Source organism: Amblyomma maculatum, chromosome 2 (genome assembly GCF_055883805.1).
Source record: "Amblyomma maculatum isolate TAMU_Amacu chromosome 2, ASM5588380v1, whole genome shotgun sequence".
NCBI lineage: Eukaryota > Metazoa > Arthropoda > Arachnida > Ixodida > Ixodidae > Amblyomma > Amblyomma maculatum.
Genome location: NC_139345.1, coordinates 85,667,025 through 85,691,181, shown reverse-complemented (window position 1 = coordinate 85,691,181; position 24,157 = coordinate 85,667,025). Strand labels below are relative to the sequence as shown.

General features: G+C 49.9%; 1 protein-coding gene across 1 annotated transcript; it reads right to left on the bottom strand.

Moving 5' to 3' along the window:
- Positions 1-2,584: 2,584 nt before the first annotated feature.
- LOC146199196 (uncharacterized) lies at positions 2,585-3,901 on the bottom strand. Its single transcript, XM_084592068.1, has one exon. It carries the CDS (start codon positions 3,899-3,901, stop codon positions 2,585-2,587), a length of 1,317 nt encoding a protein of 438 aa, XP_084448194.1.
- Positions 3,902-24,157: the final 20,256 nt, after the last annotated feature.

The following is a 24,157-nucleotide window of genomic DNA, read 5'->3' as shown; positions in this document are numbered from 1 at the left end:
GAAATTACATGGGAAGGGATAAGAAGTACGGAGAATGTCAAAGTATGCAAAGGATTAAGACAAGGCTGTCCTCTATCACTGGTGCTGTTCATGCTTTATATGATAAACCTGGAACGGAGGATACAAGACAGTAACCTAGGTTTTAACCTGTCATATAGATTAGGTGGAAAGGCGGTAGAGCAGCGCCTCCCGGTTTGATGTATGCAGACGATATTGTGCTGCTAGCTGAGAGTCTGGAAGAATTGCAAACTCTAGTTAAGTATTGCGGAGACGAAGGGGACGCTCTAGGCTTCAGTTTCAGCGCAGTTAAGTCGGGTCTGATGATTTTCAACGGCTCAACTGATCAGGATCTTAAAATACAAGGCCTTGAAATACCTAGAGTAGCAGAATATTAATATCTGGGGGTATGGGTAAACGAAGGATTGGCATACATTGGAAAGCATGAGCAATCACTTAAGGCCAAAGGGCGAAGGAATGCCGGAATAATGAAACATAAGGCATTGTGGGGATATAATAGGTATGAGGTTTTGAGGGGTATTTGGAAAGGAATTATGGTGCCCGGACTTACTTTCGGAAATGCGGTTTTGTGCCTAAAATCAGCGGTACAGTCGACATTAGAAACAAATCAGAGATCCGTTGGACGATTAGCACTAGGTGCCTACGGCAAAACTACAAATGAGGCGGTTCAGGGAGATATGGGCTGGGCACCTTTCGAAGTACGGGAAGCTCAGAGTAAAATATTATACTAGGAACGCCTGAGGAAATTGGACAGTAACAGATGGGCAGCTAAAGTATTTAAATACCTGTACCTAAAAAGCGTTGACTCACAATGGAGGAAAATAACTAGGAAACTAACTAGTAAGTATGCTAGTAACAAGGACGGAGAAATAAAGAGCTTTAAGCAACAGGTGAAAAACACAGAAGGTAAAAATTTGATAAATTCGATGGAAAAGAAACAGAGTGTGGAATTATACCGAAAGAGGAAAATGCAGATCAGGAAGGAAGATTTCTTTGATAACTCAAGAGGCAGTGCCCTACTTTTTGAAGCTAGATCAGGGTGCCTTAGAACACGCAGCTACAAAAAGAAATTTAACAATGGAGATGACGCATGTGCTGTATGTGGAAACTCCAGTGAAACAATTGACCATATTATACTCGAATATAATGGTATCCATCCGGAAGTTGGCGCAGGCGCAATCACTGTTCCTGAAGCTCTGGGGTTTAGAGATAACAGTGGCCGGGTGAATAAACCGGCGGTGGAAACTAGCAAAAAACGACTGGAAGATTGGTGGCTTAAAAGCAGAGAAGTGACATAATGTTAGTAATGTAGGAACAAAATTTAATAAATAGAATGATGGTTTAGTTAATCATTCTAAATCAATAATTAAGATATAGGGAGAAAAATGAGCATGATAGCTACTGCTACCTCCCCGTTTCAAAGGGGACGCTCCTATATTCCATCCATCCATCCACATACCGTCATTTCGCTGGCGGCTGCATCTCTCAGGGGTGTTTTCAACCAGTAGCAGACGAATTTTCAACCACTCCCAGAGGGCGCCGCATTTTGTGAAAAAGGCGGATTAGCAGTCAGTTTTCTCTTTGTCAGGGACATCTCACTGGATCTTTGGAATACATGTCGACGTTGCCATAACACTGCTTTTCTTTAAACAGATGTTCGAGAAGATTGCTCCAATTTTGTAAACACCTTATACCTACATGATCCAAAAATATATCTACAAGGTATAAAAATACTTATCAAAGGCATGAAAATGTACTTGAATCCGTCCCCGCTGGCCGTCCACATTTAGAAAATATTGGAAAGTACTGCTTGTAGTCCTTTAACTTTTATCAGTCAGTCACCAATTTGAAATTGTGTCCATGGCGATTTCCGTGATAGGAGATTGAAATAAAGCGATAAATTGCTAATATTATAAAACTGGCTATACTCGCCGCAGAGAGAAAAGAAAGATGCAGCTTACACGTTGCTTTTGAGCCGAGCACCATAAATAGGTTTTATTGCTGCGTCCTAAACTCGAAACGGTGGTCTCGAGTATGCACGTCTGCGGTTAACTCGGGTTGCCAAACGTCGTCGCAGTGCATGTCTGTCACGATTGTTTTAGAACACTCCGCACAGAATCACACGTCATGTTGGTTCTTCTTTGATCTTGCAGTAAGTTGGTCAAACTTGTCTCGATATCTGGCCTTTGAAAAGTTTTAGCATTGCACGTTGCAGAATGACTTGGATATTTCGATGAAGCATGCTGCGTGCGCTGACACGGTTGAAAAAATAGGTAAGAAATCGTCTATACGAATCATCGCTTTAAGTTCGTACATTTAGAGAGTAGTAGATGACTCCCTCTTTCTGCTCTTGCAGCACCCATCTGTCACCATTTGTTGGAATTTGGGATAACTAAGCCGTGACGCTCGAGAGAGTTCCGCCGGGTTCGGCTAACCTGTGGAACAACGCTCAATTTTAATTTTTTCACACCCTGCCAAATAAAAGTGCGTTGTACGGCATGTTAGAAGAATCATGACAAGATGGCGTGCTTGGTGACTGTGTGCGAATGTAGTGTCATGAACAGCCTCATGGAAGAATTAGCTGGCCACGACTGTCGAAGCCAGCTCTCTGGCTGCCGTTCCTGACGATGAATCCGTCCTCGTTTGCGCAAATTCTTTTTTGACCCATCCTGACGAAAAAGAACTTACTTGGGTCACAGCTCAGGGCAATCTTGATGAGCGAAGTGTTCACTGACATGGTTCCTGCAGTGGGCGAAGTCCAGATTACACGCCTCACTGAGCCGCAAGCCACCTGGACGTCACCCCAAGGTGTTTGCTTGACGCGGATACCACCGACCGTCCAGATTTCATCTCCGTTCCGTGCTGTTTTGTGCCTCGCTTGGATGACCATGCCGAAACACTCGTTGATGGAATCACCGCTCGGCTCCTGGTCAACATCCAGCACACTCAAAGGCAGGTCATAGCCGAGGTTGAGGAATCTTTCTGTAGTTGACTTGGTTCCGGATGCATCTACTAGGTAGACGAGGCCGTGGTTGAGAGCTGTGAAGGTGACGCCACGACTGGATATCTTGGCCAGCCGAACACCCGTAGCCATGTGCACGTCGTCAGCTTCCTGCATCACGCGACCACACGGGTGGCACACACAGCTACGCTCACCCGAATTACCGAGGGCCGCAGTGCAATGCATGGCGAAATTGACCACCCGCACGGCGCGGTCAACAGAGATGTCGACGCGAACACGGTGCTTCATGAGGACGGACACTGTGGAATAGCTGGACACTACGGGCCCGTAGTAGTCGTCCAGCGAGCTCTGCCTCGGGTCCTGGTCTAAGGGAGCCCGTTCAGTGCTGACGTCGCCGCAGCCCATCGTGCTCATCACGTGCGATGGTGAGTCCTCGTCATTGGCGTCCAAGTGGGGCTCCCCTGTGCCACTGTCTTCTTCCTCTAAGTCATCCGTGTAAAGTTCTGGCAGCTCCGGGGTTTCTAGGAACCGAGCATACTGCATGCGCTCAAGCATATCCAAGTCGTAATCGTAGAGGACGAGTTCGTCTTGTGGGTCGAAATCGCTGCTGTCCTCGCGTTCTTCTAGCCTGTACGCAGGGTCGAAGCCTTCATCCTCTTCGTAAGGACCCAGGGGGAGCATATCTTCCGGGAAGTCTGTAGGGGGTTGCGGCCAGAAGTAGAAAGGAGGCACTATAGCCGGCCACGGCAAGATGGCCTCCTCGTGATTGTCGCGGGCCTCGGCCCGGGAATCTTGTTCGTCGTTTGTGGGGTTTTCTTCATGTGGCGTCATTTGATGCGCGCGTCGCCGCTGCGCCTGCTGTTGCCTGCGACGACGCCGGGCATGGCTGACGCTGCCAGATTGACGCTGTCGGGTGGCCATCGCGGTGCGATCGCCACAGGTCGTCAGGGCCTGCCACAGAGATCACAACGAGCCGTAGCGATTAGTTCAAGGCAAGCCAGCGGATGTTTGCTGTGACGAGCTGATTAATTCTATGTACATAATCGAAAATAGCGCAAAATTGGATATCTCCATGCGTTAGCGAATGCGAGAAGCTTAACGGGCTCTTTTCAAAGACACACGGGACCGCTGAATCCAATACTTTATTCTCCGTAAAATTCGACTCAACGGCTCTTCCTGGCTAGGTAACTGCCTTTTCGGCAGTAAAACAAGCATTCCTTGCTTAGAAAAATATATTTCACTCGCCCTCCGTCCTTGAGGTTCGAATTCGTGCAGTGGAGAAGAACGCCTAGAAGTGTATTGTGGTAAGCTTCTTTGCCCCAGGTAACTTGGGGGCAAACCGTAGGTTGATTGCAATAAAATCTGAGAGAGGCGATATCTGTACTTCTTTTTTTTTTCGAGTTTCTGAAATCTTCATTTTCAGAGCAAGATGCCTTTATCACTACAACGCGGCAATCAGTCGATGCAGGCCGTTGTTGTTGTTGTGGCTGCAGGAAGAAGGAAAAGAAAATGCACGGGCCTGCTACTGGCTCTGTAGCTGAGCCACCTCCGCTGCCTCGTACAGACTGATTGATTTATAGGAAAGGAAAGGCGGGGTAACTGTCTCACTAGTGTTCTGTGGACACCGCAACCGCGCCGTAAGGGAAGGGAGGAAGGTGGGGGTGAAAGTGGAAAGAGAAAAAGAGGAGCCGTAGTGGAGGGCTACGGAGTAATTTCGACCACCTGGGGATCTTTAACGTGCACTGACATCGCACAGCACACGGACGCCTCTTCGTTTCGCCTCCATCGAAACGCAGCCGCCGAGGTCGGGTTCGAACCCGGGTACTCCGGCGCAGTAGTCGGGCGTCTTACCACTGCACCACCCCGGCGGGGCCCTCGTACAGACAGAAGAGAAAATAGAAAAGAAAGAGGGAAAGAAAGACGCGCACCGCAACAACAGCCGTCGTCCACCACCGAAGCGGTGGCAGGTGTAATGGCGGCCTACAACAGATAAAAATTCGGCGGCAGGCTAGTCCCCGCCGCAAGCGGCGGTGACCTACCTGTCCCAGCCCTATCAGGGGAGATCACTGCATTCGGTCGTAGGTGTTCGTTTAAAGCACAGAAAAATTTGAGGAGATTGAAGCATAGCTTGAACCCAGTAATAGAGCTAAAGCTGTGAGTGTTGCAACGATAGCCTCTGTAACACTGCCTTTTCAATCCGCGGTCGTTTCAATATTTTTCCTACAATTGGTTCACAGGAAAGTAAAGGGACAGCATTTGTTACACTTGCTCTGCGGACACCTGAACCGCGCCGTAAGGTAAGCAACAAAGGCAAGGAAGGAAGGTGTTTGTGAAAGGGCAAAGAGAGAAAGGGTGACGTAGTGGAGGTCTCCGGAATAGTTCCGACCACCAAGGGACCTTTAACGTGCCCTGACATCGCACCCTAGACGGACGCCTCTTCGTTTCGCCTCCATCGAAACGCAGCAGCCGGAGATCGGAATAGAACCAGGGTAGTCCGGAACAGTAGTCGGGCGTCTTAACACTACATCACCACGGCGGGGCAGGACGTACTTCATAATTGTTTCACAGGATCTTTAACGTGCGATGTCACCGCACGTTAAAGATACCCAGGTGGTCGAAATTACTCCGGAGCCCTCCACAACGGCTCCTCTTTCTCGCTCTCTCCACTTTCACTCCTATCTTCCTCTTTTCCATTACGGCGCGGTTCACGTGTCCACAAACATGTGTGACAGATACAGCGCCTTTCCTTTCCTGTGAAACAAGTACTTCCAGCCCCGCCGCGGTGGTGCAGTGAGTGGTACGACACCCGCCTACTGTGCCGGAGTACCCAGGCTCGATCCCGACCAAGTCCTTCGGAACTTTAGGTTTTGGGGAAAGAAAGGCGTAGTATACTTCGGGTGGACACCATGGAATCGTGGACACCCATACTTCATTAAGTAAAAATCACTTGAAGGTCACATTTAGCACCACGCGAAGACCGGCTCCACCTAGGGTAGTGAACATTTAGCTTCAATTGCAAATTATTTTATAATAAAGGGAAGGCGCAGTATCTGTCAAGGTCGCTTGAACGCGAAAACCTCCGTGACGCTGACGGCTCGAAAAGCTGGCGTAGTGAAGCTTTCGCTTGAAAAAGCACACCGAGAGCTCCTGAAAAACTCGGTCAGGGTCAGGGTCCAGTACATGTAGCAGTAGGAGCTGCAGTATTTGCTTTATAAATGACTCAAGTCAATGGAAGCAACACCGTGACAACTTAAGGCGAATACATATTCGCAAGGGGACAGCGTACATCACATGTAACACCGGAACACTAAAAAGAACATTCCCCCACATACGCAGAATGGGGCCTTTTTCCCTTCCCCGGTAGTAACTCTTAGAAGAAACGCGCAGCGGCATCATGTTTTTAGTACAGACGGATATCCTACTCCACACGTCTAGACACTCTGAAGCTGCACCATGGGCTCACGTATAATCTGGGCACTGTAAAGTTATCACCTGGAAGACAGCACATCATTTCCAAGGGGCTGTAGTCTCCTCCGAGTACTCGAAACATCTGACAGGATGCGATCATAATCTAAGCCTAAGCTACCACGCGTAAGCTGCCGTAACTCCCAGAGCACGAAAACGCCAACACTCTGTGATCTCGGACGCACGTAAACGACACCGAAGACGCAGGGAAACAAGACCGGTACTTACAAGGCGAAGTGGTTTTCCATGGAGAAGCTTGAACTTGCAGCGAGGCACCGGGCTGTGCTTCTGGCGCGAGCTTCCCGCGCAACGAAAGAAGTTCGCGCGCCAATTGTGCATAGGTCGCCAGATCCTAAAATCATTGAGGTTAAAATTCGCTCCTCTTTTCTGGTGAGCGCATGCCTAGATTTCCGTGCTTCAAGTTGTACTACGCACGAAGAAAAGGGGAAAATGTAAATCATGGTTGCGCTCTGATTTGTTTTTAAAAATCTGTAAATATTTTTTACCGAGAAAGATACGACAATGCGGTCTCTAAAGCTCGATTTATCATGGCGAACATGCATCATATCCAGGTCAGCAAAATATTGTAGGCTTACATTAAATGTAACATTATATATATTACGTATCTAAGTGTAATATTTCTCTAATTTGTTTACGCACAATAATGTTACTAGGCGGGTTCCAATGCATTCAAAGTCGAAGCTAAATGCAGAAGCATTACATTGCGGTTCGAACGTTAAATCATGCGCACAGAACGAGCTGGCACCGAATCCATCGAGGGATACACCTCATGCCAATCCAATGCCAAGAGTACGAGTTTTAAAGCCCCGCCTAGAGTTTACTAGAATGGCTCAGTACACTGCGACCTTCTCGAACCCACCCCCTTCCTCCACCAATAAAAACAAAAAAAAGAAAAACAACAAAGCAACGTTCATTGGGTGCCTGGCAGAACGGAAGGATCGTGCGGTTGCCTGTCGGGAGATAACTCAACATTGACAAAATTGCCGCTTAATCAGAACACTATTTTCATTGGGACATTAAATCCCTATATAAGCTTCAAGAAACCGCTTGGAGGAAACTTCAAACTAAAACCTTTCCCAGGAGTTTACGTTCACATATACCCGGCCCTCTATTCATATGCATGAAACTCTGCGATAAACAGGACACATATATGCTATGCTATGCTATGCTATGGACTTGTCCTGAAGATCCTTCTGTTCAGGGGCTGCGCCTCGCTAACGCTCAGCAGTGGGAGGCCGCGTTGTTCAGCTCGGGGCCAGACGACTAAGTAAGTGCTAATATGTACGAGGCATAGCAGTATACCAGAGGCCAAGGCCTCCTGGCCACATAATGTGTCTGGAGAGACCCCAGTTTTTATTTTCGGTCGGTATATAAGGGTTATTTATTAAAGTTTTCCTCCTACTCCTTTCCGTGCCGTCAGAGTGTCACCGGCGACCTGAGGGTAGCGATGCGTGGCGACGCACAGACAGATACATATAACACGCCGGCCCGTTTAAACACAATACACCCCGGGCTCAGCGACCCCAAATGTAAATATTGCGGGCAAAAGGCAGGCCTGCACCACATGGTGTGGACCAGACGACACAATCCACCTGATGACCCCAATACAGTGCCAACAACTACGGGGTTGGAGGCTGCCCTATCCAGCTCTCGACTAGAGGCCCAACGTGCCCTCCTGACGCGCGCGCGGATAGCAGCGGCAGCCGCTGGGGTCCCGGACGCGTATTTGGGTTTGCTCGGTACGGTGGCTCCGCAAGGAACAAAACGACAGAAGAGACGAAGAAAGGGGGCTGTTCCGACTAGCGTCTACCGCCCCCAGGAGCCGAGCAGCCTAGCGATTAACGGCGCATGCTTTTTCAATGGGCGTCATGTTGGACGCGGCCCTAACTTGAGAAAGCCTATACTACTACTACTACTACAACTACTACTACTACTACGACTACTACGACTACTACGACTACTACTACTACTGCTACTACTACAATTATTATGATTATATTTAGTAGTAGTAGTAGTAGTAGTAGTAGTAGTAGTAGTAGTATAGAGGAAGACTCGTTACACGAAGTTGGCACTGAATTGTCTGTAGGTAACGACCGAATTAACTGGCTAAATATTATCTTCACAGTCGTAATTTAGTAAAGAAATATTAATGTGTGTATTATTATTATTATTATTATTATTATTATTATTATTATTATTATTATTATTATTATTATTATTATTATTATTATTATTATTATTATTATTATTATTATTATTATTATTATTATTATTATTATTTAGTAGCAGTAGTAGTAGTAGTATAGTATTATAGGCTCTCTCAAGCTAGTGCCGCGTCCAACATGACGCCCATAGAAAAAGCATGCGCCGCTAATCGCTAGGCTGCTCGGCTCCTGGGGGCTAGACGCTAGTCGGAATAGCCCGCTTTCTTCGTCTCTTTTGTCGTTTTGTCCCTTGCGGAGCCACCGTACCGAGCAAACCCAAATACGCGTCCCGGACTAGGGACCTCACCTACACATCCCCCTCCCTTATCTCTGCTCAATAAAGCTTTCCAGTTAGTCAGTCAGACGCATCTAGCGCAGAACCGAGATGCCAAATGAACGCTGCTGTTTTGTGGAATTAATAATAATTAGTTCACAGGAAAGTAAAAAAGCGCAGTATCTGTCACACTTTCTGTGGACAGCTGAACCACTCCGTAAGCAAAGGGAGGTAGGAAAGAGGAACAGGTGCTGCGCTGGAAGGCTACAGAGTAATTGTGACCGCCTGGGGATCGTTAACGTGCGCTGACATCGCACAGCATACGGACGCCTCTCCACTTCACCTCCATAGAAACGCAACCGCCGGCTATCGGGTAAACTGCAAAACTGCGCGACTGTAGAGGGTGAAAGGCATCAGCGCGGCCGACCTAAAGCGAGAAACTACGCTGGTAACTTTTACTTCCTTCTCAGCTTAGATATCGCAAGGAATGTGAGGGAAGCCCGATGCAGTAGTCATCTGCATGAAAATGTTTAACCCTGCTTAACCGATAAATCGTTGCGAAAGTGTGCAGGTCGAAGGTCAAGGTTGAATCTGCAAATGACATGGTAGACAGTGTCCATTCAATTGAACCTTGGGGGGGGGGGGGGGGTAGATTGTCATGTTTGCATGATTTGGCTTTGGGTGAGCTATTGCTACGTTATTTAACAAAGGACACCCCATATGGGGGTTGTTGCAAAGATTCGTGATCGGGTTTGACCGCGCGAAAGAGTGCCTCTACACTGAAATCATAGTCTATCTCGCCGTCGCGTGCCCCGCCGTGGTGGTGCACTGGTAAAGATGCCCGACTACTGTGCCGGAGTGCTCTGGACTGCCGGCAAGAATGTTTCCGATACGATCTGGAATAATACAGGGGTCTCCATCGGTAGAGATCACTACATCCTCTCTTCCACTTTCTCACTCCCCACTCTTGCTCGCTCGTCTGACCAATGTTGTTGACTGGGACCGCTTCCGCTTCACTCGTTTCTCTACTTCCTTCTGTGCTCCTATTATCGATCCCTCTGCCTGGACTGAGGCTCTTCTGGCGGACGTCCGCACTGCCACATCCACACTTCCTACAGCACCACATACCGCTACTGCAGACAGCCGTCCGCTGTTTATTTGGGAAGCCTATCATGCTGTCCATCGCCGCTGGCAGGCCCAGAGACACAATCGCCGCCTGCGTATCCGTTTTACCCAGCTGGCGTAGGACATGGAGGAGCACTGCTCCTCTCTTCTCCGGCAACAGTGAGGCGGACCTGCGATCGGATGGCCTGCAACCTGGGTCTTCGCGACACGTGGTCGCTTCTCAGGCTGCTAGACCCTATACATACCAAAGGTTCCCAGCGCAAGGATACCTCCCATCTCCTTCACTCGTTCCCGCTCCCCGATACTGAAATCATGGAAGCCCTCCGGGACCGCTACCTTTGCGCCGATCCCCCTACACTACTTCCTTCTTACTCCAGATCCCCTAATCCCGGCCTTGATGTGGATACTTCAATGGGCGAGGTACGTTCGGCGCCATTGACGCTTCGCACATCGACTCCGGGAGGGGACCGCATCACTAACAAGGCACTCTGAAACCTAGATACACCCTCCCTCCAAGCCCTTACTGACCTTCTCAATACACATTGGCAAGCTGGCACTCTTCCCTCCTCCTGAACACATGCACGTGTCTCATTCATCCCCAAACCCAGCAAACCTATTGCCCTAGACACTTCCGCCCATATTTCTCACCTCCTGTCTCGACAAACTGTTTGAGCATGTCATCCTGACCCGCCTCCAAACCTACCTGAATGATCACGACTTACATTCGCACTCCATGTTCGGCTTCCGCCCCAACTGTCAACCCAGGATGTCATGCTGTAGCTTTCCTAGGATGTCCTCCACCCCTCCCACCACAAGAGCACTCGAGCCATCTTTGCGCTAAACCTCACAAAAGCATTCGATAATGTTCACCACACCGCCATTCTGGATGCTCTCTTATCCATGTCGGATCTCGTGTCCATGCGTACATCACCGCTTTCCTCTGCCACCGCACAGCCGAAATCTCATATGGCCCATTTGCTTCCCTTTCCTTTTTTCTTGGCAGCAAAGGTACCCTCATGGTGCTGTCTTCTCTTCGCTTCTTTTCAGCATCACTCTCTTCCCACTGGTACGTGTTCTCTGCACTATCCCAGCTCTGTCGCATGCATTGTTCTCTGCACTATCCCAGCTCTGTCGCATGAATTCTACGCTGATGTCACCCTATGGATGACCACCGGCAATCGTGGGGATATGGAGGCCACTCTCCAGGCAGGTGTGGTTGCGGTGGAGACCCATGCCCGGGAAATCCGATTGATTTGCTCCCCGAACAAATTTTCTTATTCTGCCTCGGGGCGTGCCCCCCCTATCGCCTTCTCCCATCAATGTCTTCCTTAATGGCACACCCATTCCTCTCGTGTCTACTCTCCACATTCTTGGACTCTTTCTTCAGTCTAATGGCAAACATACCACCCTCATCACATCACTCGGCTTGCAAACACTGTACACCAAACCATACGCCTCATACGCCACATTGCAAACCGCCACCATGGCATGCGCGAACACGACCTCCACCGCCGCGTCCAGGCCTTTGTTCTCAGTCGCTACCGCTTCGTATATTCTCTTTTATACCTCTTACCTTTCTCGTACCGTCCTCCTTCGACAGGCATATAAGTATGCTTTGCTCCTTCCCACATCAACCTCAACTCGGCTACTATCTATGAGCATACACAACTACCTTACAGAGCTGACGGAGGCTCATCGCACGGCTCAGCTCATCCGTCTTTTCCGAACACGTCCGGGTCGCGCACTTCTCTCCACCCTGAAGCTCTCCCCTCTTATCTCCCTTCCCATCTCATTGTCAATTCCTTCCCGCATCTCCTCCTTCCTAACCGTTAACCCCCTGCCTAAAAACATGCATCCCGAGCACCATCCCTCCCGAAGCCGAAGAGAAACGCGAGCCTCTGCACTCTAGCGTGAGTACGCGCAACGAACCATGGCTAATGTGGATGCCACCCGTACCGTTACCACCCAGCCTACGCCCTTGCAGTCACTGACAATTCTTTCCGATCCACGCACACATCAGTGTACACTTCAACCTCAGTTGAGACGGAGGAGGCAGGCTGCTATTGCTTTAGCTGTTACGCAAACCTCAGCAGAATACATTTTCAGTGAATCAAATGCTGCGATCAACGTGGTTGAACGGGTGGCACCCACAGCCATCGGTATCTTGGGTTCCGGTTTCGTCCCTTCTCGCCCCATCCAAATCTGGGTGCCCGCACACGTGAACCATCCTGGCAACGAGGCGGCTAATTCCATCGCTCGCGATTCGACTGACCGAGCAAACCCGCCCCCGTCGGGAATGGACACTCGCGATGCGCTCCTCACGTACCACAATATCACCTTGCTCTACCACCTTTCTCGTCTCTCCTTACCATGTACTACCGGGACAAATGAAGGGAACATACATCCCCAGCTCCCTATCTCACCACAGCGCAGGCCGTACACTGGCGAAGCTTGCAGACTCGGACTGCTCCATACCCTACACTTCTACATGCCCAATACGCAGACCAGTTTTCCTCGTCATGCAAACTCTGCGACAAACCAGGAAACTTCTACACATCCTTCTTACATGTCCCACCTGTCCTCATCCCCCATCACCTAACGTCGCAGAGTACTGGGATTTTCTTATGAAGAGCACTTCAAGACCAACGGTAGATTATTTCCAGTACTATGAGGAGTTCTCCAAGGACTTTATTTCGCCTTATAAGGGTGTCTCCCATGTAGTAATGGAGAACCTAAGTGCCATGCAGGAGGCTTCGCCCCCACTATTAATTCCAATGGCAATGTTTCTACCAACATCCACTGTAAACAGTTTTATACTGGCGCAGAAAATCCATCCCATGCGAATTTCCTTGGCGGCTTTTGTCGTTTTATGTAGCACACCAAAAAATGCGTTTGTGTCCGCTGTAGCCGCTTAGTGCCACAAAACCAAACAATACGACACATTCTTAGCTACTCTGAATGCCCTCTTCGCCACATTACGTACGATGGTCTAGTGGCTGCGCAACTAAACCTGACAACCGAAACAAACAAAAAAAGAAACGATCTCCTTTCCTCTGCCAGCTTCCGTGTTCAGTGAATGAGCCACAAAGCCGAATCAGTAAACGTTTATTTTACGATGAAGGACCAGCAATAATTTGTGGTTCAGTACGACCTCAGTATGTGTCTCGAGACAAATAAAAACCGAGCATATGATGATGACTGCCACCAGCGGTCCGTAGTAGAAGTCTTGCTACCTTCGCTGTAGGTCAAGGTCGTGTGGCACACGCCACTTGCGTGTCTCCGAAGGCCAGCCGTCGGCACATTCGGTCGCATAGGCAGGACCGAAGCCTTCGTCCGCTATATACCAACCGAGACGAGTAACGGCACTGACTACAAGAAGACTGCGTGGAAAAGAACCAGGCAAAGAGCGCCATTACCCTTGCCGCTCCTGCATCGTGGACACGTCCGTGTAATAAAAGCCCACGTTGCGATTTGTCGCACATAGTACCGGCGACGCAGTCGAATGAAGGTACAAAGAGGAAAAGGCAGAGGCTGCAGCCACCGCAGGCAGCTGTGGTGTGGACTGTCGACAGCTCCGGCCCAGCCTTCACCATCAGTGTTCCTCCGCACGTGCGGTTCCCTTTGGCCCACATGCGTCTGCCGTGTCCAGTGATCCTTCTGGAGGTGCCTGCCTTGCCTACTCTTGAGTGACCCCGGTGGGAGGTCATCGCACTGTGGTCATCAAAAGCTGATCACCTGCAGGAAGAACAGAGAGTCGTGCTATTAAGGCGAAAGAATTGCTTGGCTATGTTTGGTTGGTTGGTTGGTTGGTTGGTTTGTGGGGTTTTAAGTCCCAAAACGACTCAGGCTATGAGAGACGCCGTAGTGGAGGACTCTGGAAATTTCGACCACCTAGGGTTACGTGCACTGACATCGCACAGCACACAGGCACCTCGCTTTTCGCCTCCATCGAAAAGCGGCCGCCGAGGCCGGGATTCGGTCCCACTTGGCCATGTTTGCGAAAACGTGTCCGCAAAACGTGGAAGCAAAAATGGAAGCAAGGCATGGACGCAAAATGTTGTTGTTGTTGTTACGAACTTTATTTTTCCACCGATGTAGGAGGCCCCCTACTCCCCGCCCCCGGCACGCAGGCCTATGGGACGGAGGCCGGAGCCTCCGCGACTAAAGACAGGCGAAGTGACAGTGTTTCTTCGCGGCTTCAGCCGCCAGGCGGACAGCTTGCTGCTGGTTGGCGGGGGACTCGCTCCGCAGTAGCAGTTCCCAGGCTTCTCTACTGTTTATGTTTTCCTTGGCGCCAGGGGAATCAAGGCATTGCCAGATTATGTGATCAAGAGTACCCCTTTCTCCGCAGGTTTCGCATCTATCGTCCGCCTTTTCCTCCACTTACGTGTGGAAAAGCCAGACGGGACTTGGGAAATTCCCAGCTTGCAGGCGCCGCCAAGCGACGGCCTCCTTGTTAGTTAGCGTTCGGTCCGGTGGTGGCAGGGACCTTCTGCTAAGTCTGTAGTGTTCTAAAATTTCCTTATAAGTTTGCAGCCTCTCGTCCATCCCATCGCAATCAGGCGGCTCTACGGCTGCCCGGAAGTAGAGAGCTCGGGCTAGCTCGTGCGCCGCCTCGTTGCCGGGGACGGACTCGTGCGCGGGGGTCCAAATAATTCGAATCTTTCTTTCAAGTTTTCTTTTCTCTAAAATTTTGGCTGCCTCCGTCGAGACCCTCCCTTTTCCAAAGTTCCAGACAGCTGTTTTGCTGTCACTAATAACTATGCTGGCTTCCGTTCCAACGCAAGCGAGCGCTATTGCAACTTCTTCAGCCGTGTCTACATTTCGGCTTCTAACGGACGCGGCGGCGGCGGGCACGCCGCGGCCGTTGACGACCACAGCCACCGCCGCCCCCGACTTCCCGCTAGCCGCGTCCACGTAGGCGACCTCCCCCGGCTTCATTTTCCCCGCTTTCTTTGCGAGCGTCTCGGCCCTCTTTTGTCTCCTCTCCTTGTTGTACGTAGGGTGCATGTTTTTAGGTAGGGGGGGCACTGTTATATATTCGCGACACTCTCGTGGAATGTCTACTTTGTGGCTTGTTCCTCTATCTGACTGCAGTCCCACCCAGCCGAGGATGGTTCTGCCCGTGGTGGTTCTGCTTAATCTTTCTAGTTGCGCCATGCGCACAGCCTCCGCTAGTTCCGTCCAGTTGTTGTGCACCCCCATTTCGAGGAGGCGTTCAGTCGAGGTCGAGATGGGTAGTCCCAGAGCCCTCTTCGCGCATCGTCTGATGAGTGCGTCTATTCTCTGCCTTTCGTCTGATCTAATGTTTAGGAATGGTGTGGCGTAACATATGCGGCTAGTGATGTAAGCCTGCATTAGTTTCAGGAGGCTTCGTTCCTTAAGGCCCCGACCCTTTAGTGCGATTCTCCTGAACAGACCCGTGACTTGCGTGGCGTACGCGTTCAGTTTCTTTACCGTTGTATCGTTGTACCCATCTGCTTGTAGAAACAGCCCCAAGATCCTAATTTGTTCGACTTTTGGCACTATTTGGCCGTCTACTGTTACGCTGATGTTTATCTGGCGTTTACACCTGAGCGCCTTCGGGTTGTATATAAACAGTTCCGATTTTTGTGGAGAGCACGAGAGGCCCCTTTCGGCCGCGTAGGACACGACGGTGTCCGCCGCCGCTTGCAAGCGCTCCTCGATGCTCGCGTCACTCCCCTGGGTAGCCCACAGGTTGACGTCGTCCGCGTACATACTGAATTTCAAGTTTTCCACTTTCCTCAGTTCTGCCGGGAGGTTTCGCATGGCAACATTGAAGAGGAACGGGGACAGCACCGAACCCTGTGGCGTACCCCTGCTTCCTAGTTTGACGGTGGAGGATTCAATGTCCTGAAACTTTATCTTTATCGTTCTACCCGACAGGAAGTCTTTTACGTAGTCGTACGTTTTCTTTCCGATCCCCAATTCTTGGAGACCAGAAAGAATTGCCGCGTGTTTTACGTTATCGAACGCCTTTGTCAGGTCTAGACCTAGTAGTACCCTCGCGTCCCTGGTTTCGCTTTCTATGATATCGTGTCTCAAGCGGAGCATTACGTCCTGTGTGCACAGGCCGGGCCGGAACCCAACCATTTCGTGTGACCACAGGTCGTTAAGCTCCATGAAACGCGTTAGTCGCGTTTGGACTACCCGCTCCATCAATTTCCCTATACAGGATGTTAGAGAGATTGGTCGTAAGTTCTCTAGTTTAGGGGGTTTGCCTGGCTTCGGTATCAAAATTACGTTTGCCGTCTTCCACTGTTGTGGGAGGCGGCCTCTGTCCCATACGATTCTCATGTACTTGGTGAGCGCGCGGATGGAATTATCGTCCAAATTTCGGAGAACCTTGTTTGTGATTCCGTCTGGGCCGGGAGCCGATTTTGTTTTTAGGCCTAATATTTCGGCGCGAACCTCCGCCTCCGTGATCGGCGCGTCTAGGGCCTCGTTTAAGGGTCCTTCGTAATCCGGCAGGGGTAAGGTTTGCGTGTCGCCTACGTACATGTTAATTAGTTTCGCCATGAGTTCCCCGTCCGTGCCCTCGAACGCGTGTCTGGCTTTCGTCAGTCTTATGCCCGATTGAGTTTTCGAATTGTCAGGATCAAGTAGGTGTCTGAGTAGGCTCCACGTATTAGCAAGGCTCATGTTCCCTTCCATCTCGTCACACCTACTACACCAGTTTTGTTCGCAAAGTTTTACTGCGTAATCTTCAATCTCTTTGTTATATCTTGCTATCCTTCGCCTAAGGTTCCTGTTCCATCTTTGCGACCGGAGACGCCTCTCCATGCCGCATTTTGCTTCCCACATATGAAGGAGTTTGCTGTCAACCGTCACCGGCGCATCGTCCTCCCGTAGGGTCGTGGTTGCTTTCTCTACTTGTTTCTTAAGCGTCTCTGCCCATTGCTCTATGTTTTGGATTTCATCTCCCGATTCGCAGTTTTCTCTGATTTGCCTAAACCTGTCCCAATCGGTGATTTTGGGTTTTTTGAGGCGACGCGTTTTGACGCCCTTGCTGAGGGTGAGAGCCAGAACAAAGTGGTCGCTGCCAAAATTTTGAGCTGTGTTTTTCCAGACTGCGTCTCCCGTGTTTTTTCCTAAGGTAAGGTCCGGGGTGGTGTCTGCACAGACGCTGTTTCCCATCCTGGACGGACAGCTAGGGTCCGTCAGCAGGGTGAGGCCGAGCTCATGTATGTCCTCCCACAGTTGCCTACCCTTGGGGTCGTGTCTATTGTAGCCCCATTCTTGGTGGGCGGCATTGAAGTCTCCTAGAATTATAAGAGTATTGCTTCCTGCTGTTTTGATCGCTTTGCGGAAGAGGGCGCGGAAACGTACCTTTCTCTGCTGGGGGGTGCTGTACAGATTTAAGATGAAGAGACTAGCCTCTTCCTTGCGACCAGTGATAATTTCTATTAATACAGCTTCGATGTCTCGTGAGTTGACCTCATGCTCGACTACCGCTATGTGTCTTTTAACTAGCGTGGAGACGCGGGATTTTTCTCCCCGATTACCGTGGAACGCCTGATATCCCGATAATTTTGGTAGACCTTTTCCTGTTTCCTGAAGGGCTATAGCTAAAGGTTTTTCTGCGCTCTGCTCTAAGTGCTGTTGCAAGAGCGCTCGCTTTCGTTGGAAGCCGCGGCCGTTCCACTGCCACACCAGAGAGTCTTCATTTTTACTGCGCCTGTCCATTTTGTTGAATTGGGGTCACAGTCTTTTCTAATGTAGTTAGCCTCTCGGTGAAGGCGTTCTGCATCGCGGTGAATTTCGTCTGCATTTGATTTACCGCACCCATTAATTGGGTGAGGAGGGTCTCGATTCTTTCAAATCTTGCTTCGTATTTAGCGTCCAGTCTCCTTTCTAATGCCACCAGCGGATCCGTCTCGTTCCCTTTACGTTTTTGCGGGGGTGGCCTGATTGTTTCAGTAATCATTTTCTCCTCTTCATTATCCTTCTGCTCAGGGCGCGCGACTACGACCTTTGTAGACGGGGAAGAGGGCATCTGTTTCTGTACCTGTTTTTGAGGTACCAGTTGGTTCCTCGGTGGAGGAGGGGGGGTACTCTTTTCCATTCTTAAATTTTGAATCTCTGTAGTGAGCATGCTGAGCATGCTCTTGAGCTCTCGATTCTCTTTTTCTAGTTTTTTAGTTCTCTCGTCTGCCTCCCTATTTACCTGGGAACTGCTAACCGTGAAGCTTACCGTTTTTCGATCTTCGCTCGGACTGCGTCTGCGTGCAGGTGGTCCCCACGACGTCTTGGGGTCCCGTGTAAAGCACCCGGAGCTGCTGGCAGTGGATGAGTCGGCCAAGGTCCTCGAACTGGAGCGGCTTCGTCCAGAGCTGGAACGGTCCCTGGTACCGGAGCTCGAGCGGCGTCGCGTAGAGTTGGCGGTGGCTCCTTCCTCCAGCCTTGGGAAGTCCCCCTCTTTGGCTGTGAAGTGGTGGCAGTCCTTGCTGTTTGATCTCGATCTCCTTCTTAGTAGCCGGGGGTCCTCTTCACCATTTCTGGTTCTTGAGCGTCCCGCTCGCTCGCAGTTTTGCGTTGCATCAGCCAGTTGTTCCTGCTGACCCAGTTTTTTCTCCCAACGTCTTTTTTTGGTGATGTATGGGGTTCTATATATCTCCCGGCATCGCTTATCGCCGAGGAGGTGATTCTTTCCGCATAGCTGGCACCTGGGTTCGCACAGATGACCTTCTTTCGGGTTTTCCATGCCGCATCCGCGGCACTTTTTATTCGTCGGATCCGGACAGACGTCGTCTCGGTGTCCCATGCGCCCGCACGCGTGGCAAACTTCATATTTCTTCTTGTACAAGACGCATCTTTGCGCGAAAGGAGATAGGTACACCCAGCGCGGAACCTTCTGATCTTCGAAGAGGATTAGTATTGTTTTGGAGGTTGCTCCCAGTCTGCGAACACCGAGCACTGAAGGGTTCTCCTTTCTCCTGCGTATTCGCTCCAATAGCTCTTCGTTGGAATAGCGTAGGGGGACGTCGTGCACGACTCCCTTGCCACAATCTTCAGGCATAGCGGGATAGGCCTTTACTTCTATATTCTCGCTGCCGCAAAGAACTGCGCGCAAAGCCGCGTACCTTCTTCCACGCTCTTCGCTAGTAGTGGCGATTAGTATGGACTGTTGCTTTATATTTGCCGAGAAGATGTCGTTCTCGGCGTCCCTGAGCTCGATGCCGGCGGCGCGGGCGATCGATTCAGCCAGTTCAATCATTCCACCTTCTATTAGACGGCTGACTCCGCCCCGGGGGCGTATTATTATTTTTTCGGCGTCCTTCGGTATCTGCACGGACTGCTTCTCTACCGATTTTGCCGCTAGCTTTCTTCCGATGGCGGCCTTGTGACCTGTAGTCCGCCGCTCTTCATCTTTGGTCGCGGTTCGCGTTTCCTCTTCGAGGGGCACTACGCGGCCTTTCTTTTTCGTAATAAACCAAGTACCCTTAGTTAGCTCCGCGGGGTCGATAGTCTCTCCCTCCACCAGCTCCATTGCGTTGCTCATGCTCTTCTGTGGCTCCCGCCGCCGAGAGCGTCTTTCTTCTGCTAGGCCTATGGGTAGGCCTAGCGGTCCCGCGTGGGCCACCGAAAAATAGGCAAATTAGTGTGCCTACCTCCGAACTTGCGGTCTCCTCGGACTCCACTTCACGTGTGTAGTCGAATCCAGCGGTATAATGCACGCCGTAGGTCGAAACTTGGACTTGAACGGCTGCGTTCGACGGAGCTCATCGAACGCGCGGCCGCTCACTCCGGCTGCCTCAAAGATCCCCTGTTTTTGCCGACGCAAAATGTTACGTGTGATATGACGTCACATTAAAATGAGATTGGTAGTATGAAAGTATGTAATGACAAGTGGCATATTAACGTGTCGTTCTAGTCATGTCATGCGCATGTGAGTCATAGTTTAGTCACTTATCACGAGTCAGATCGGAGGTCAAATGTGCATGACTATGGAGTCCATGACTTGTGTAGGTCACTCAGTCATGACCTTGACTAGTGTCTAGTTTAGTCATGACTCAAGAGTTCTGGGTCGTGACACACAAAAGTGGTAAATCATGACACTCGAAAATGCTGAGTCATGACATTCGGAAGTGCCGAGTCATGACACTCAAGACTACTGATTCAGGACTCAAACGTGCTGTGTGTGAAACGAAAGCTTTGGCTGTGGGCGACCGAGCATTCCATCGAACGCAGCGTTCCCTTGAGCGCACCGCCCCACACCCCTACTAATGTATTATGCTTTACATATAGACTGTTCGCCCTCCGTTCCGAAACACACCATTACGTTCGAACTCCATGATCATCTCGATGAAGCCACTGCATAGTCAACAATTATAACCCAGCCATCCAGGGATTGTCAGAAACGAACCGTTTCATCAGGTTTCACGCGATCTCCACAACGGCTTGCGCAATCTGCTTGGCAGCCCACCGACACGTCACGAGGTGATTATTTACAGGCGTGACTTGAGGCGCTACTACCGGAAACTTTAGGATAATCTCGCACGCCTTGCTGCACCGATATTTCCCTCTATGACCTCACGTCATTAACAGAGACATTTAACTAAGCGGAGACGTATATACTAGCACAAACATACTGATTTATTGGACGCCCACTGCGCATGCGAATCATGTCTCCGCAAAGTGAAAACAATGTTACACCCTCCCGGCGCGTCTCTCATTACTAATGCCGTCTAGATCCACCTATCCCAACTGTTCCTCCAGTTATAATGCTAACCTGGAGCACTGCCTACTGCTTTGCCTCCTGACCTGTCCTTCCGTCCTGACCTTCCCCTTGTCGTTTTAAGATGAAAGCTTTTAATGGCTTATACAAGCGACCATGACCCTGTCCGTCGGCCCGGAGAAGCGACACACTTCGCAAGATTAAGCGCGATACCGCGAGATTGTAACGTCATCTACTGGTGACATCATCGGCCATGACGCCAGAGATTGTGAAACGCACATCATACTTCTCCTTGTCTACCGCGCCCGGGATTATGAAACGCAGATCATAATTCTTGTTTACCGTGAGCATGATAGTAGCGAGATTTCGCGAGTGATACTGCTCCTTTCCTTTCCTGTAGACCAATTATATAACGGTGGTGAAATCTGACGCGTTCAACGGAACGCTGGTTCTGTTCGACAAGAGGCGCCCGATGTACCGTCACGACTGATCACGACGTGATCAGGCAATTCAATCATATACGAAGCTGACCCCGCCGGGCGTCCGATCCAGGCGTCCGTAAGGTGCCTTTCTTATGGCGCTTCCTTGAACGCCGCACCACACAGCAAACGGAAGCGGACCCAGCCCAGCAGGCATAGCGGCGTTTCAAACTGGTTTGCAGAAAAAGAAAAGGCGCAGCGTCACGCTCCTCTGCGGACACCTAATCCACGTCGTAAGAGGGAGATAGAAGTGCCGTAGTGGAGGGCTACAATACACCGCGCTATAATGGCTTTCGCCTCGTCGCATTCGCCTCATCGCACTTTAGTGGTCCACAGTGCCCTCTAGTATTTTCCTCACGGTAGACTGACCGATGACGTCACTCAGAATCTCTCGGTATCTCGCGGAATCTCGCGAAGTGTGGCACTTCTCGTTGCCGGACAGACAGCGTCATGGCCGCAAGTAGAGTCATTAAAGGCTTTCGCCTTTAAGGCGCACTATCTGTCACACTTCTCCACGGACACCTGAACCGCACCGTAAAATAAGGAAGGTGGAAGTGAAAGAAGAGAGGGAGATGGAGTTGCCATAGTGGAGAGCTACGATCCATCGCGCTATAATGGCTTTCGTCTCGCACTTTAGTGCTCCAAGTGCCTAGATTTTTTGGCGTGTCTGGATTCCTCCTCACAGGAACATCGATTAGCCTTGGTCACGGTGCAAGAATATTTAGGTGGGGACACAGCACGGGCGAGGCACTGGACGCAAGTTTCCAGATAAGGTACCAGCCACCAGCCACGCTCCTCCGAACCGGGCCGCTGATCGCAGCGTCAGCGTCGATGTAGCGGTGAATCTTCGCTGGAAGAAAAAAACACATACATCGACAACGCCGTTGAGATAGCAACCCGCTGATATCGCGCGGCGCGTTTCTCCTGCGTGAGCCGTTTGCGTGGCCCGAACTGTTTCCCCGCCGTCGCCAGAAGCATCACCGTAGCACTTTATTCTTAAGCCGTGCCCACTGTATCAGTGCAGAAGCGAGGTCCAGAATAATTTATTGGATTGTCAATACTATTGACGTAATATATTCCTAACAACGAAGTGAATAAAAGGTTGAAGTTGCACTTTATGTTGAAATATGGGGGAGTGAGTACTACATTACTCAACCATTGAGTGTTATTCAGTTGAAGGCGCCGGGGAAGCAGTTTTGTCACTTTGGATAGCGTAAATAGAGCAGGGAAAGCGAATCCTGCGTTCGGTTGGGCGAATGGGAGAAAAATATAAAAATTCATAGGGTATTCTTAACCACTTAATCAAGGAAATGCAACAGCGCCCCGTACCGCTTCTCTATCGCATAAATCGCTAACGTGCAAACTGAGTTGAAGAATGGGATAAGCGCCCCGCCGGGGTGGCGCAGTGGTTACGGCGCTCGACTACTGTTCCCAAGAATGCGGGATCGAATCCCGGCCTCGGCGGCCGCTTTTCGATGGGGGCGAAAAGCAAGGCGCCCGTGTGCTGTGCGATGTCAGTGCACGTTAAAGAACCCCAGGTGGTCGAAATTTCCGGAGTCCTCCACTACGGCGTCTCTCATAGCCTGAGTCGCTTTGGGACGTTAAACCCCACAAACCAACCAACCAATGGGATAAGCAAGCGAGGAACAGTACGGACGTGTTATGTGTACGAAAAACGTCACAAATGCTGTCGTGATTTAAGGCTTTTTTGCCTCAAGCAAGCTCAACTGTCTTCTATATTTGCACGAATCCCGACTGCACGAACGGCTGCACGATCTATCTATCTATTTATGTTCATCAACTGATTTATATGCGGCTTTGGCGCACCACATCACATTACTATTCGCCAATCTCTAACGTAGATTCAAGAAAGCTGTTAACTGTAATTTTACCTCTATTTTTTTTTTGTATTGAATAAATTATACTTGGTGTTCTTTTTTCATTGTGAAATTCTCTTCCCCTCTGTACTGTACCCTATACCCTGAGGATAAAAGAATAAGGGAAAGGAAAAAAGAAGCTAAGAGAAGTAATGGTATAGAGGAAGTGAGAGGAAGAGGGGAATTCAGTGGGAGCTAGCAGAATCCAGTTAGAGGACCTCTAATGTTTTGAAGGAATAAAGTAAGGAGCAAACTAAGGATGAGCGGGCACACTGATGGGCGAACAAAAGATGTAAAGTCAACGAACAAATGAAACGACTGATGGTTAAGGCTTTGTTGTCAAAGTGCCGCCGCTTATGCGTGCAGCAGGTTCAAATTCCGCGCAAAAATTCATTCGCCTTTTGTGCTTTTATTTAAGCATTCACGAAGCCACAGATTTATAAAACTGCGCTGAATAATGGACCTAGACAAAAACAACGCGAGAAAAATATTTTTCTCTCATCATAGGCCACAGTTTACGAGAAAATGGCTCTCAAAAAGCATGTATTCACCATAGAAAAGCAGTGCCTCCCACAACGTCACAGGCCGCTGAGCGAACTGCCATCTCGTATGGCTTAGACTAACTAGGGGACTTTATCTGGAACCGGCGCGGTACGCTGTGTCCCCACCTATATATCTTGCCCCGTGGCCTTGGTTCGACAGCCCACCGACCTCTTTGGCGCTTGATTATACAGCCAAGTCTACTACTACTATTTCTACTACTACTACTACTACTACTACTACTACTACTACTACTACTACTACTACTACTACTACTACTATGTCCTGGCCGCGTCCCTGCTGGACAACCGTCTATCCATTCCGCATTGAACAGCAAAGCACATTCACTACATGAAAGTGTCGGGTGCAACTTAGTTTTTTAAAAATCCACACAAAAACGAGCGCATTGTGCTGTACAGAGACTTGCATTGATGACGTAAAGAAATTAATGCATACTCCTATTGGTATTGTATGTACCCAGTGCACAGGGACG